At 42.9% G+C, this 15,570-nt stretch overlaps 1 protein-coding gene and 1 pseudogene across 2 annotated transcripts in view; both read right to left on the minus strand.

Annotated features, from left to right (window-relative positions):
• Positions 1-3,696: 3,696 nt before the first annotated feature.
• On the minus strand, positions 3,697-5,535 carry LOC147432012 (putative inactive receptor kinase At1g27190; annotated as a pseudogene).
• A 3,166-nt stretch (positions 5,536-8,701) lies between these two features.
• Positions 8,702-15,570, minus strand: part of LOC147432013 (uncharacterized) — a 38,095-nt gene continuing 31,226 nt past the window's right edge. For both annotated transcript variants that reach the window (XM_086491826.1, XM_086491827.1), the window contains exons 14-18: positions 10,241-10,339; positions 10,087-10,155; positions 9,705-9,770; positions 9,435-9,607; positions 8,702-9,349 (exon numbers count right to left, since the gene is read on the minus strand). In XM_086491826.1, the coding sequence (XP_086347952.1) occupies positions 8,974-9,349; positions 9,435-9,607; positions 9,705-9,770; positions 10,087-10,155; positions 10,241-10,339 (783 nt within the window). In that variant the 3' untranslated portion in view covers positions 8,702-8,973. The remainder of the gene's footprint in view (positions 9,350-9,434; positions 9,608-9,704; positions 9,771-10,086; positions 10,156-10,240; positions 10,340-15,570) is intronic.

Genomic DNA, 15,570 nt, shown 5'->3' on the forward strand with positions numbered 1-15,570 from the left:
ATCAGATTTTTATGCTTTGGTTGTGTCAAGAATGTGTGATGAAGATGAATCTCTTATGTTTATTAAAGCATCGTTTAAAATAATTGGATGGATGCTATGCAAAATGAATACACTTCACTTGTAAAGAACATTACTTGGTATTGCTGTGATTTGTCTCTTGGCAAGAAGGCAATTGGTACAAAGTGGGCTTATAAATTGAAACATAAGTCGAATGATAGTATTGGTGATTACAAGGCAAGGCATGTTGCAAAAGGGCATTGATTATGAACGATTTTTGCTCCCACTTGTCGTGTAGGTTCTATCATTTTCTTTGTGCATTGGCAACTTATTTTGGATGGGATGTACATCAGTTAGACATTAAAACTACTTGCTTGTATGGTGATTTATTTAAGGAGGTGTATGTAATGCGACCTTGTGGCTTTGTCAAATTATGTGTGCAGGTCAAATAGAGCATTGTATAATTTAAGGCAATCTTTTCATGCTTGATATGAGAAGATGGATAATCATTTGACTACACGTGGATTTTGAAATAATCGCTAGCCAAAAGCAATTTGTATGTAAGACATGGAGATGATTCATATCTTATTGTTCTACATGTGGCTGATTTATTGTTCACTCATCCAAATGAGACATATTACTGAATTTATTTGAATGCCACATTTGAGACGCCAAATTTGGAGCTTTTGCATCATTATTTGGGCTTTCAATTTAAGCAGTGTGATGTGGGTATCAAATTATGTTGGACAAAGTATGTGCAAAATTTGTAGATTTGATGATTGCAACACGATTATCACTCCTGTGGAAACATTCCACAAGTTTAAATTTAAGTTTATATTGTGTTGGAGATCTTGCAAATGTTACCCTATACCACTCAGTTGTTGGTTGCCTCATTTATGTATGCATTACAAGGCCAAATATTTAGTTTGTAGGCTCATAAGTGAGCAATGTTATGTATAACCCAGGGTTCAAGCATTGGCATGCAACAAAAAGGATCTTTTGCTATCTGAGTGGCACACACACACACACACCAAGTGAGAGATCCCCAACCCGTCGACTCTTTGGGGTCTTTGACAGGGCTCTAGACCTAGAGACCTAAGCAAGAAAAATGCAGGGAACAAGACTTTACCATTGACAATGGCTTGGGACTAAAGCCCTAGAAAAAGAGCTAGTCATGTCTCACAATGGGAACACGACAAAACCTAAAAGACCAAAAACTTTTCGGCCCTATAACCTCTGCAAATGGACCAAGGAATGCTCTTGCAACGCTTTCCTCCCTCTACGTGAGTGAGGGCACAGCCGTTGGTGGACTCCTCTTCCATTAAAGACGTTTTCTAAGCGTTAATACGCAAGGATGGATAGTTACTTGATGATTTAAAAACTGGACAAGAATCTCGCACTTATACACGAATAGTCAGAGGAGTTATGATGGCGGAGAGCTTTTTTTTGGACAACTAATGGACCAATTTTGATGTCCTCTTTGGCCACCAAAACCATCCACTCTTCTCCCCCTCTTCTCCACACCCTCTCCTTCTCCATGATCTCCATCTACCCACTCTCATCCTCCCTATCCGTCGCCCGCTACTCTCCTACTCTCGTCCCCCGCCCCCCCCCCCCCCCCCCCCCCCCCCCCCCCCCCCCCCCCCCCCCCCCCCTCCACATCTCTTTCTCACTGACTTCTTCCCTATTTCACCCATTCCCTCTCTCTATCTCTCTCTCTCTCTCTCTCTCTCTCTCTCTCTCTCTCTCTCTCAACTTAACATACACCCACTAATTATATCTCCTGCTCTCTCCCTCCTCTTACCTACATGCCTCTTTTCCACTTACTTCTTTCCTCTCTCTTACCCATTCTCACTCCTATCCCTCCCTCCCTTGTGTAGTCCTCTCTCTCTCTCTCTCTCTCTCTCTCTCTCTCTCTCTCTCTCTCTCTCCGAAGTGAAAGGCAATGGCAATGTGTGTCTCCAAACGTCTTGTTACCCATGCACCACTTGTGCCACCCCTCTTGGTGACCAAAACCATCCACAATTCTCCACCCTTTTCTTCTCCCTCTCCCTTCTTGTTACACGCCTCTCTCTCTCTCTCTCTCTCTCTCTCTCTCTCTCTCTATATATATATATATATAATATATATATATATATATATATATATGTATATGTATATGTGTGTGTGAGTGTGTGTGTGTGTGTGTGTGTGTGTCACACACTGGTATGAATGGAAGGCTTGTTGTCTTCACATGCTCCATCTATTAAAGGTGATATTCTATTGGGGATATGATACATTTGGTTCATACAGACAATGGGATGTTTGGGAGGTTCCTTTAGGGTAGCAAGGAGTGCAAGCAAGGTTTTCTATGGTATTAGTTCAAAACACTTTTTCTCTCTCTAAAAAGAAACAATTACATTGGCCTTTCAAAGAAAAAAAAGATGCCAATAGCAAAACATTAGCCTACTATTTGCTTAGAGCCCATGCGGAACTCTTGTAGATGCTGCTCATCCACCAATTTGTCCAAATATGTGAACAATGGATGGATAGTGATAGCAAATCTTAGAGGTCTTAATGAGCACTGATTTAACAATGTCAATATGGATTGGATTGGAAAGTTTTTCAATGACAAGAATTTTAGTAGCTTATCCCTGACCCAACTTAAACATATATATGCTCATCTTAAGGCAAGAACCCATTGTAGTTAAGATTTCGGATATAAAGTCCCATTGTATTGAGTCAAAGGCCTCTATTATACTTTCTCTCTTGCTCCCCCTCTCTCTATGTCCACGGCCAGAGAGAGAGAGAGAGAGAGAGAGAGAGAGAGAGAGAGAGAGAGAGAGCATCAAAGAACGTTTCTAGAGAAAGGGATTGAGGTAGAGACAATGAGGAAGGAATGCAGATAGACAAGGCAATTGTGGAAGGAAACAGAGAGAATGGACATGTTTAGAGTGTAAGAAAAGAAAAGAAAAATAAAACATTTACAAATACCCCATTTGTAAATCCAAAGATAATAAATTTTGTTTTTATAATCTTCTGAATATTTAGTTCAAAATTATCCTACAAGATGTCTTGACACAAAAAACACTATTGCACAAAGGCATAAGACTAACAAAGAATGCTATGTTGCGTAATCATCCATTCCATGTTTGAAGGTAGGAACATGTTTAAATGGCCCTCTTGGCCACATTTTTGTAGAAACATAACTGATGTCTAGAAAGTAAGATACTGAGCACCGTGTGTACAACAAAAGCATCTCATCCAATAGATGTAAGCAAACATTGTAGTCATCCATGCATCACCTTGTTTGTACATATCTACGGCAAGAACGCCTGATCAAAGAAATTGAGATCTGAGCAAGAAAATGAAGGCATACATGCCCATATTGACCTCTTTGGATAGTAACATCAAGTGAAAATTGCCCAAGCATGCTTGCCAGAAACATGCGTATCAACTCCCATGTCACACACTTGAAAAGCTCCAGCATTCTCAAGAACATTATACGCGGGTCACATAATATGCATGTTAGCCTCAAGAAGGCACTTTACGACCAATACAGTTTTATAATTCTCATTTGCACATGAGAACCAAAACAATCTTTAGTTCCCATTTTCTACAACCAATTCCTCTGTCTCATCCTCATTTACTATACCCACGAACATGGTAACTTATTATTTGTAAAGTTCTTCTGATCACTAATAGCCTTCAGTAGCTGATTTAGCTCATAATAGTAGGCTGTTCCTTTGGGTTTTGTGCGACGCATGCACATGCACATGCAGACCGCAAAAACTGATTCAACTCATTATCATAGCCGCCCCTTTGAGTGACATGTCTAAAGCTTGGCCATGGCTCGCGAGAAATGAGACCCATTCTGATAAATCTCCTTATGAACGTGCATACATCATTAGCTTTCTGCCCCGTTGCAAGCTCAGAAGAACCACACAAAAACTAAAACATCCACCTTCATCGTCCCAATCAGCGTTCGAGAATACTTGGGAGCCACATTACCCAAATCCCCAAGATCACCATGCACAGCAGTGCCATCGTGAGGATTCATGAGCTGGGCAAGTCCAAAATCTATTACTCTTCACTCATGCTCCTTGTCAAGAAGTATGTTGTTAGAGCTGAAGTTGCGATGTATGATGCAAGAATTGCATATATGGTGCAACCAAGCAAGCCCCTTGCATCCCCTATGCCTATATTAAAGCAAGTGATCCAATCATGCTTAGCATCTTCATGTGTGTCACGAAGGCACTCCTCTAAGAGTCCTTGTTACCCTATGTTTGTACACTAAAATCTTTTCCTCGAAACCTGCACAATAGTAGCCCAAGAGGGGAACAAGGTTTTTATGCCTCACCCTCTCCAAGGCCTCCATCTATGCTTGCATTCCCTTCTCTGATTGTCACGACCGTTGCAACCACTTGATTGGCAGGATGACCAATCTCGCAAAATGCCCTTGTAAATTGTGCATGCCCATCCTTCTCTTATTATGTTATCTTTGTTGAAATCATCAATAGCTGCCATGAGGTCAAACAACTTAAGCTTTTTCACAGGCACCTCAACAAGGATACAATCATTGATTTAAGGCACGGGTACACTTTGCCCAATTGTGCTCCTCCTATGCGAGAGAAGTTTCCATCTTGCAGCCTTTGAAGAAGAAGCACCAAACACCAGTTGTGCATAGATAGGAAGTAATGGATGCCACTGTGACTATGATACCCACTATCAAGCCTATGTTGCACTTTCTAGAAGCCAACCCACTAGCAAAGTTGGATGGGATCGGTCCTATGAGTAAATTCCATGACACATCAAAAGAAAGAGGATAGTTTGGGCAAAAGGCCGATTCCACCACGCAACTCATCGAAAAACTTGTTATGCTAAAGATTTAGGAATTGAAGATGTTGGCAATCCTCCAAAGTACAAAGTATTTTTCCTGAGAAGCTATTCTGTGAAAGATCAATGGAAGTAATATTAGGAACCTGCTTGCAGAGATCGTTGGGTATGGACCCGATGAAGCCATTCTGCAATAAGTTGAGGTTGTGAAGAGCTCTATATTCAGTCAGCCCCCCCTCAAGCTTGCATTTTGAAGCTTTATTGCCAAGACCTTGTTCTCTCCAATATTCTAGCACGAGATGCCAATGAGTTGTAGACAGACCTTTCCTACGAATTGCCACATATCCAACTGGACAGATGATTGGTACGATCTTTCATAGAGACCTTCAATTCTTGCAAGCATTGAGAATCATCCCTTGCAAGAGCTTGACTAAGGATTGAAAGGGCGAGAATGTAGAGAAAGGGGTTCAGCCAAGCCGCAACCCATCACATTTTCTCAAAATTTCAACACAGATGTGCATATCAACACAAGAACGACTCTTTCAATGAAGCAGAGCCGAGCACTTCTTCCAAGGGATTTGTGAAAGAGCTTTGAGGATTGATGTCTACAAGGAAGAAGGAAGAGGCACGAAAGCAAGTGAAAAAACACTCCAATCTTGGAGACTTCATGCTCAAACCAAGCGAGGAAAAAGAACTTTTCCCTTCTCGAATCCTCATAACCATGATCGAAACCAACAAAAGAGGGTAATGTGAATACTCAACTATCATCTAGGCAAAAAGATTTCGTTTTGAATCTTCCATAGATATACAGAGTAGCCAACGCATGCTATATCAACAGCTGAAGGATTGCATGGACATTGGACTTTTTAATGGAACTATGTACTCGGCATAATTTGCAACCCTCACCACAAGCATGGGAGCTGAGGCCAAGCATTTCCAAAACACAATGCTTGTTGCTTGCTGAAATCTCTCTGGTCTACTCAAGGCCTTCTCTATAATCCATAGCCAAGTTCTAGTTTTAGTTTATTTGGTCTTTAATGTCCACAGCACTACTATCTATCTCAGTAGCCCTCAAGGGGGAGCTTGTTCTATATCCACCTCCCTACTCAATAATCCACATAGATGGAAGAGATGGAACAAACGGGAGAGAGACATAGAGGCAGGAGAGAGAGAGAGAGAGAGAGAGAGAGAGAGAGAGAGGTAAGCGAAGAAGGTAGAAAAAGAGTGAAAGAGAAGGACGTTACCTTAAAATGATAGACAAGGATGGCGATGGATAGATAGAAACGATGGCACTTAAAATAAATAGAGAGAGAGAGAGAGAGAGAGAGAGAGAGAGAGAGAGAGAGAGAGAGAGAGAGAGAGAAAATGAAAGAAGGTAAAAAAATATAATAGTGGGGGCGGGGGGGGGGGGGGGGGGGGGGGGGGGGGGGCTTGCCTAAGAAAATTAAGGAGAAATGAAAAGATAACGAGAGAGAGAGAGAGAGAGAGAGAGAGAGAGAGAGAGAGAGAGAGAGAGAGAGAGAGAGAGAGAGAGTGGGCAGCTGGAGATTGAGAGGAAGGGAATTGGTGGTACAACGTGAAGAAGCTACTTGTTGCCAATGGTAGACATGGCAATAGGTGGCATCTGATGGTAATGAGTGGAAGAGATGGAAAAAAAAAAAAAAAAAAAGGCTCGGTCCAAATCCATCCCCCATGCTAGTTGCAAGGATCCAGGTCAAACATGTTCAAATAATGCACATTGAGATTTCGAAAAGCTTTGGGCTTACATTCCTTGTGGACTGATCGTGGCCATAAGGCATGGTACTTTCCTGTACTTTATCTACCAACTCTCACTCACCGCATCACTCTCAAAGGCGTGTTACCATTTATATGGTAGCAATGTCTTTGAACACACTTAGGACCACTGAGACACTTTTTTCCCTCACTGGGAGGTTTCCTTCCCACATGCTGTGTATATACACCCATCACTTTAACGTTGTCTTATCTTGTACTCACACCCAAGTACTAATTTCTTTATTGTGTGCTTCACGCATCTTTTCTACCTCTAAGCTATGTGCATTTTCGCAACTTTAGCTCCAACAAAAATGAACAAAAACTGTTCTGCTGCGGAAAGCTATCAAGAGAAATAAGCCGACTGTAGCCTTGATGTACAAGAGATCCTATGTCCAGTGAGTAGTTTGTACACGAAAAACCACACATGATCTTAGTTGCACTGTCCACCAGCCATGAATCAAACTTGTAATTGAGGTCAAATTTCCCAAGCATCACATTTTCCTCATGATGAAAACAACCCAGAGACCAATCTAGTACAATGGCTTGCAAGAACAGCTCTACTGCAACCCAGCAAGTTAACTAAAACGAGCATTCAAAAACTCATACATGAATACCTATAAGATGGCAAAACTCCATTGATACCCCATGATGAAGCCCGATTAGTGATGATGTACAATGTTAGATGCTAAGCTTGAATGCTAAGTTTAAAATATGCAGTGAAAAGAGGAACTCAAACCTAGATGCATACAAACAGACTAATAAACCCAGAGAAAAAAATGTTCCTAAGCTTTAAGCACATGGAAATTGCTCAACGCTTGGTTGCAGTTGGGCGAGAGATAACTATGGCTCACTCTTGAGCTCAAACCGCTCGATAGCACTGAGTAAAAAAACTTTTGGGTTATTGTACATGACCTCAAAAACTTTTAGCTGCACTTTCCCTACTCATAACAATAGCTCAAACTTGGGCTTGAGCTACATTAAACTTCCAGTCACAATTGGCCTACACAAAACCAGGGTTCAAACTTGGGCTCAAGCTAAAACGTCATATTCAGCTACTCAAAACTTCTAATTGCACTTGGGCCTGACATAACCATGGCTCAAAGTTGAGCTGATCTTGAGATTCACTCAAACTTCTAGTTGCACTTGGGCTATGCATAACCATGGGCCGAGCTAGAGCTCAAGCTACAACTAAAACCTAGGGCTGAGTTACAAATGCCCCACAGCAGTGCGATCAAAACTATTTGTAGTTGAACATGGGAATACATAACCATGGCAGCTCGAGCCATTGATGCTGCACGATATTGCGTTCAAAACTACTTGTAGTTGCACTTATATTACCTAAAGAGTCGCTAGGTTTACACTTGGAGGCATAGGTGATTTGCATTGAAGACCCAGACACAAACTCAACAGAGGAGCAACAATTAGCTCGTTGATCAATTGAACCTCTGCGGGTCTAACATGATATTGCCCACAAGCCACACTATTATTGCAGGTCTTGTATATCTGAGTATCCTAACCCAAGCGTGCAGTCGGTCTTACATACACAATCTTTTACTAGAGGCATGCACTAGTTTTCAAGTGTGGCACTAGGTCGATCTTCAGGCCGATACAAAAAATAGTGAGAGGAGTCCTTGTTAGAGTATAAGACGTTCGAAAGCAATGAGGTAAGAAGCCCAGACCTTACAAAATGGATTGCATATAAACAGATCTGAAATGAAAAAAAGAAAAAAGAAAACTGCTTTCCTGCATAACACAAGCAAGCAGCTGCTTGAGTGCGACACGTTCTAGTGTCATAACTTTTTTACTTAAAGACTACAAATGATTAGATGAGGTGCCCAATGATACATTCCCACTAGCTTAACAAAACAGAGAGAGAGAGAGAGAGAGAGAGAGAGAGAGAGAGAGAGAGAGAGAGAGAGAGAGAGAGAGAGAGAGAGAAGAAGAAGAGAGTTTTAACGTCGTAGGAAACTATCCCAAGCGAACTTGAAGATCTATCCGACGAGGAGAGTTGAACTCAAGACCTGTTATTCAAGAGGGAAATGGCATAACCAATCCACCACACTTGGGTGATAGAGAGAGAGAGAGAGAGAGAGAGAGAGAGAGAGAGAGAGAGAGCTGGCTGTAAACTTGAATCATACCGCCTAGATTGTTATCAGTCTCCAAACAATGGAACAACTGTCAAATTGGAGAAGCTAAGAAGACTTTCTGAAAACTGCAACCTTGGGATGCAATTAACTAGGGTAGGGGTCAACCCCTACAGACTCTTGACAATAGTGTACAGCAAACTAGCAACGGATGCTTGAGTCTGCATTCAACCAAAAAATAGCCACCTCTATTGACCAGGGAATACAGAAACATCATCCTAAGCTGGGGCACAGGCTGACTGAATCAAAAAAACCTACTGCCTAGGCTGGCCAAAGAGGTACCGCTGTGTTGTAAGGGCTCACCTGTATACGGATCAAATTTAAAGGGCTCTCCAGTGTAAGGATCGAACTTGAAGGGCCTATGCTCAGGAGCACTGGCTTCACGGCCCACACCAAGGCTACCTAGTCCAACTAGACTGCTGTAGGTACCTAGATTACCCATGCCACTGTAACTTCCAAGGCCACCAAGACCACTTACTCCCAACGTTGCCGAGCTGGACCGGTAAGAGGGTAATGAGAGAGCATCTCCAAGGGCAGACGGTGTTCTAGTATAAATTGAGGAATCTGCTAAGCCACTGGAAAGAGCTGCAGAGGACAAGGCACTGCTATAGCCTCCATACCTAAAAGAGCACAAAACCAAAAACGTATAAGACCCTGTGTAAATATAAAACCCTACGCAGCAGCTCACGACATCAATTTGCTTACCCCAGTGCTTCAGAGCCAGTCGAAACTCGTGGAATCAGGTGGTATCCATATGAAAGCAATGCACTGGATGGTGTGATTCCAACATTGATGGGCCCGTTTTGCAAAGGCTTGCCAGCTCGCTCCGATACCACCCTTTTTAAGCCTTTCTTACTGCTTCCAGCATCTTTCTTACTCTGGAAAACCAAACACCAAAAAGCAGCCACGATGAAAATGATCCTGCAGCAAGGGACTAATGGCCCATTGGGGTCTACCGAATATGAGACAAGGTACCTTTCTAATTAAGCTTGCAAGGTAACCTCCCTTACTTCGAATATCCATCAAGTTTGAAGAAGCAAACTGCAGAAATAAACAACTAATTAACAGACTCGCTGATGTTGCACCCAAATTAAAATCATTTATGTAAGACGATAGGTGTTTATACTTTAAAAGCTGACCACGCCAGACAATGTATATCATTGGCATATGACTAACTTCTCTATAACTTGAATTTAACAATGTCTTCCTTCCAAGTAAAGACAACATTCATCTGTTCTCACCAGAAATAATTGCCTTCAAAGTATGATTAACCGCCACATGTGATCGTCTTTTCAAGTACACGGCTTAAAATTTTTAGTGCAATCCCATTTAGACAATAAAACAGGGCTCAATGTACCTTGTCCAGAATGTCAACCGCAGAAGCCTCTGGCACATCCCTCAGATCTTCAAGCACATGAACATCAATCTACAGGAGGGCACCACAAATCAACAGTGGTTTCTAAATGCAAGCAGGTAGATATATAAACACCAAAAAAACCCTAAATCCATACCTCATGTTGGGCTATCAACCCTCTCCTAAATATCTGCAAAAGTTTTTCAGTGACATTTGGAAGCAACCCAAGAACCGCCAATTCGTAAGGGTCCACAATCTGAAATAAATAAACCACCGTTGTCTTAAAACCTGAATGAGAAAAGCCTCGGTAAAGACAATAAACAAATAGACAAGCAAGATTCCTGCTTCAATAACAGCATTCCGATCAATTGTAGCAACACTATGTCTAGCTAGTGGTAGCTAATAAGTTTAACATTGACTTATACTTAGTGCCAACAATTTCTAATTGTTGCATCGATTTTTGCGCTTTGGAAGGGGTCCTACAGCCTGTCCTTCTAAATTATACACAAGCAATGTTCGAGCTCCCTCGCAAGGCATCTAGTTAAGGAAAAATGCAGTAAAAAAGAACAGCTTACAAGTTGGACAGGGAAAAGGAAGCAACAATTCTGCAGCCTGCTTGAGCTATGTATAAATAACTTCACAACAGTCATCAAACAGAAAGCATACAAGGTACCAGCGAAGAATCAAGGTGCACTCTACAGCCTAAGCAAGCACCAAGGCCAGTGGATAGGGCAGCCAACAATGATTGTAATCAACTGCTACAGAAGCAAGGATACACAAGAATAAGGACGTCTGCATTTAAGTGTGAGAGAGGAAATGAGAGTGTGGGGACCCTTATAGACTAAAGGAGTTCCACTGCCATTTATACAAAAAATGAGTAGGCAACCGCAAGCAACATGAACATAGCACTGCTGTCCAGCACAAGTGATTATCAAGTGCAAAACTGGAATAGGCCGACGTTGAGGCTACACAAAACAAGCAGAAAGCCCTGTTGTCATCTTCCACATGGCCAGCACTGACAAAAGCAGTTTTTCTGGGAGACTTGCACAAACAAAGAAGCCAAGTGGAAAGGATCGAGAAGCAAAATGGCTTTGGCAGCATGAAAAACCAAAACGTATGTTCTCTCCGCTACCAGGGCTGAGAGAGTCAAACGAATCACCGGACCCTACTTGGGCCAGGCCCTACTTGGGCCACAGCATCCGAGGACATAGGTTAACACCCATAAGACCATGCATCCCATTATTAACAGTGGAATAGGAACGCCTTACATACCTATTCAAAAACTTAAAAAACGTTCCTATAGAAGAAACACATTACCTATCCTAGAAATTTGCACCAGCTCTACTTTCGTACAACTTGCCATGCTCTATGAGGAGATGACAGCTCCATCTTATAGCACGTGCTCTAATTCCCGTACTAGTGGAAGCAACCATAAAGTCATCCAGTAGAATAATGTCAGTATCCCTGAAATCCAAAGGAAAATCAGTAACTTTATTCTTTCTAGGTAATTTGTGACAGAGGAGTGGAGTAACTCCTATCTTGTGCAGTCTCGGCTGCACCAAATTCAACCTGCTGATCTCCAGGAACTCTTGGAATAGCCAAAGCTAGACCAAAAGCGTCAAGGTAAAGTTCCAAATCTGAGGGGTATCTGCTAGGTCCTCCTCCTCCATCCACTTCGCATTCAATGCCGGATAGTTCTTGACTAAGAACTACCGTTCAGTGGTTCACTTTACCTTTCTCTTTCCTTTCCTAGTGAGCCAGTATTGGTTCCAGAACGAGTATCTCCTCGCTCTCTTCCCCTTCAGATTGCTCCTCAGGCTCCCTATCGACTGGCACCCCACCCTTGAAATTTTTCAATAGACTCACATGAAAAGCATTGTGAATCTTCCAGGTTTTTGGCAACTTCAGTCTGAAGGATACATCATTTATCTTCTCTTGAATCTGAAAAGGGCCATAGTCATTCTTTGCTTTGGAAAAAAGCCGCTCCTTTCCTTTTCGTTTCCTTGAGCATGCCTTCTCAAACCGTAAGAGCACCCAATCATCTTTCTTCAGCTGCAACTCGCGTCAAATCTTGTTGGCTGCCCTCTTATGCCGTGCTTGAACCTTCTCAAGAGTCTTGTGCAAATAGGCAAAAGCAGTGTCCAAAAATCTTATCCTGGGGCTGGGGAATTGTCTGATCTACCAGCTGACTCTCTTTTTCCATCCTTGTGCCATGGGACCTGTGGGTAGCGTCTTTCGCTTCCCCTGTCCATTGGTACGTCAGTCTCAATCATCAGAACCCATGGATTTCCGCAAAACACGCTGACAGATTTTGGTGCTAGTACTTTTTTGGACCAGTTGCTTTTGAGTTTGAAGCTTTTCACTAAAACTGCTTTTCAAACCAAGGGCTTTTAAATATGAGGTTAGGGCTCATTCTCTGGCATGCTTCTTGGAGAAGGTGCAGAGTCTGGAGTACCGGCTTGTACTGTGTTGATACAATACAAGAAATACCGAGAGGGGCGCCAAGGTTTGGGGCCAATACTCTCTGGGGTGGAATTCCACCACTCCGTGTCGCGTGTCGTCTCTCTCTCAATTCAGTTGTTATTGAAGTGCTAGAAGTTTGTTCAGTTTGTTCTTTTCTATTGACACGGGGTCCCCGTCTTGTGACAGTGGTATCACGAGCATCAAGCGTGTGCTTTTATGAGCCACTCCCACCCTTACTTCATCGCGCATCAGGTGCGCTCCCGTCTTCATCGCTTTGTCTTACAAGGCATAAGCCATAAAGAACCCAAGACATGGCGTCATGGATTCAATAGATATTTGCAGTTTCTTCTGGACGAGCTTCACGAGAGTCTTTCGCGGCATCATCAACAGAATCTTCCGATGCTGCAAAGTTTTCAACAATTTTTGAACTACATGTTACCCCCTTTGATCCCCCAAGTGGTACCTCCTCCTCCGGCACCAAAAAGTACGAGGGCTCCAAACCAACAACCTTCACAATCATCTATTCCAATCGGGGGAGTCTTCAAGATATGGTGCAGCCATCTGACCCTGATCCACTGCAACCGCCGTTGCCCCCATCTCCACCACCACCACCGCCACCAGGCTACAATGGTTGGAGCCCATATGGATACCCTTATTATCCGTACCCGAGATACGTGCCTAATCCACCCAAAGATTTTAAAGATCGCGGCACGACAATTAAACTTTTCACTTTTTCCGGGGTGAAAGATCACAAGAAAGCATTGCAGTTCCTACAACAATTCGACAACATCTATGCTTTGGGGGACTGTACATAAGAATCCAAGATTTCTCGAGCAACGGGATTTATTAAAGATAATGCTATGCAATGGTGGAGTTCAATCGCGACACAACTGCATGTGCCAAGGACCTGGTAAGCTTTCAAAACAGTTTTTGCACATAGTTACATGACTTCTATGTTTGAAGTCCGGATTTTGGCAGAGTGGGGCAACTTGAAAATGCTTGCCACCGAAACCAAGGACGACTATAACCAAAGGTTTCTCGACGTGTATCTTCTGGTGTCCTTTAAGTTCATTTCCTTGGAGGACTAGTGCGAGCGCTACACCATTGGACTATCATCACCATTGCAGGAATATTGTCTCTCCAAGCAAGTCTCTACCATGCAAGACCTTATGGACGATGCAGACGGTGTCACAAACTGCTAACGTTTCAAAGCCCTGAAGAAGAGAGCCAACTTGCAGACGTCGGCCAAGGGGCCTAAGCCCTAAGAAGAACAAGTAACAGAAGAAGAAGTCCTACCAACTTATGGAGACACCGTTCGATGGGGCCCCAAGTGACACAAAGGATTAAAATAAAGCAGCACCTACACACAAAGAATTATGTAGCAACTGATGACGTGGCAGCTGTACGGAAATTCCGAAAATGCGCTGACATGATGACCTGGCAAGCTGTACGGATTTCCGCGTATTGCACTGTCTGTTGTACGAAAATTCCGTGATTTATGCTGGCAACTTTTTGGCATTGCTTTTGCACCAAATGCTTTTGAGTTTGAAGGCTTTTCACTGTAAACTACATTTGGGACCTAGGGCCTTTAAATATGTGCTAAGGGCTCATTCTCTGAGCATGCTTCCTGGAGAAGGTGCAGAGTCTGGAGTACCGGCTTGTACTGGGTTGATGCAATATAAAGAAATACCGAAAGGGATGCCAAGGTTTGGAACCAATACTCTTTGGGGTGAAATTCCGCCACTCCGTGTCACGTGTCGTCTCTCTCTCAGTTCAGTTGTTACTGAAGTACTAAAAGTATGTTCAGTCTGTTCTTTTCTATTGACACGTGTCGTCTCTCTCTCTCTCTCTCTCTCTCTCTCTCTCTCTCTCTCTCTCTCTCTCTCTCTCTCTCTCTCTCTCTCTCTCAGTTCAGTTGTTACTTAAGTACTAAAAGTATGTTCAGTCTGTTCTTTTCTATTGACACGTGGTGCCCGTCTTGTGACAGACGGGATGTCTGGGGAGCGTTTGGTTATATGCTTGAATCTCTAAGCGACGCAAGCTGCGGTCTAGGTAGCGTTTGGTTGTACAGTCCTCTGAGCTCATGGCCTAGACCTTTGTAGGTTATTTGCGAGGGGAGTGACGAGGTAGTCGTTGAGTAGCTTCATACCGCAGACCGTTTTCTCTCGAAGGAGTACTCACCGGCGCTGTTTGTTGTCTTTGTAACATGCATATGTGAGCATTTGTGTTGCATTGTTGTAACAAACTTGGATAACCCAAGTCAAGATTCTACCGCAAAATAGCAGAGATTCACTTCAAAACAGTTCACAATTCACAATTAGGTCGACACGGCCCGGCGTAATTCCGTGCCTAGAGATATTGGTCTCAAAAACTTGCGCTCCTTTCCGTATTTCTTTTTATATTAATCTGTGTTCAAAGTACAAGAGAGTGGGTAGGTGCTCACTCTCAAACTGTGCGTCCAGATGCTCTGAGAAGTGAGGCCCTGCCAACTAATTTATAGATACAAGGGATGCCCAAAAGCAAAGCCCCAAAAGCAGTAATTGAAAAGCTTCTCACTCAAAAGCAACTGTCCCAAAATCTGCCAGCGAATTCAATCAACACAGTTTACAGAAATCCGTACAACAGCCACGTGTCATATCAACCGCCGCAAATCACCCCGCTTTTTCCGGAATTCCGTACCAACCTGTCGGCACGTCACCATTTGTGACATACCCCCCTCTTGAAAGCATTGTAATCGCCCCCAATTACGCCTGCAAAACAGATAGAGGCCATAAACAGGCTTAGCAGACACTGACTGTTAGTACCGACGCACTTGGGACAACACATCTAGCACATGTACCAATCGACAATCACATCACATGACAAATCACATTCCAAATCATTCCAAATCTCAGACCATGATTAATCTACAACGTCTTTAGCAATCGCATCTAGATCCAGTCGGGACCTCATAGATGCCCGATTAACTAATCCATATTGCAATCATGTCTATAGAGATTTATGAGACCAAAATGCTGTAGTCAT

The sequence above is a fragment of the Adiantum capillus-veneris genome, chromosome 20 (genome assembly GCF_014529385.1).
Source record: "Adiantum capillus-veneris isolate H3 chromosome 20, ASM1452938v2, whole genome shotgun sequence".
NCBI lineage: Eukaryota > Viridiplantae > Streptophyta > Polypodiopsida > Polypodiales > Pteridaceae > Adiantum > Adiantum capillus-veneris.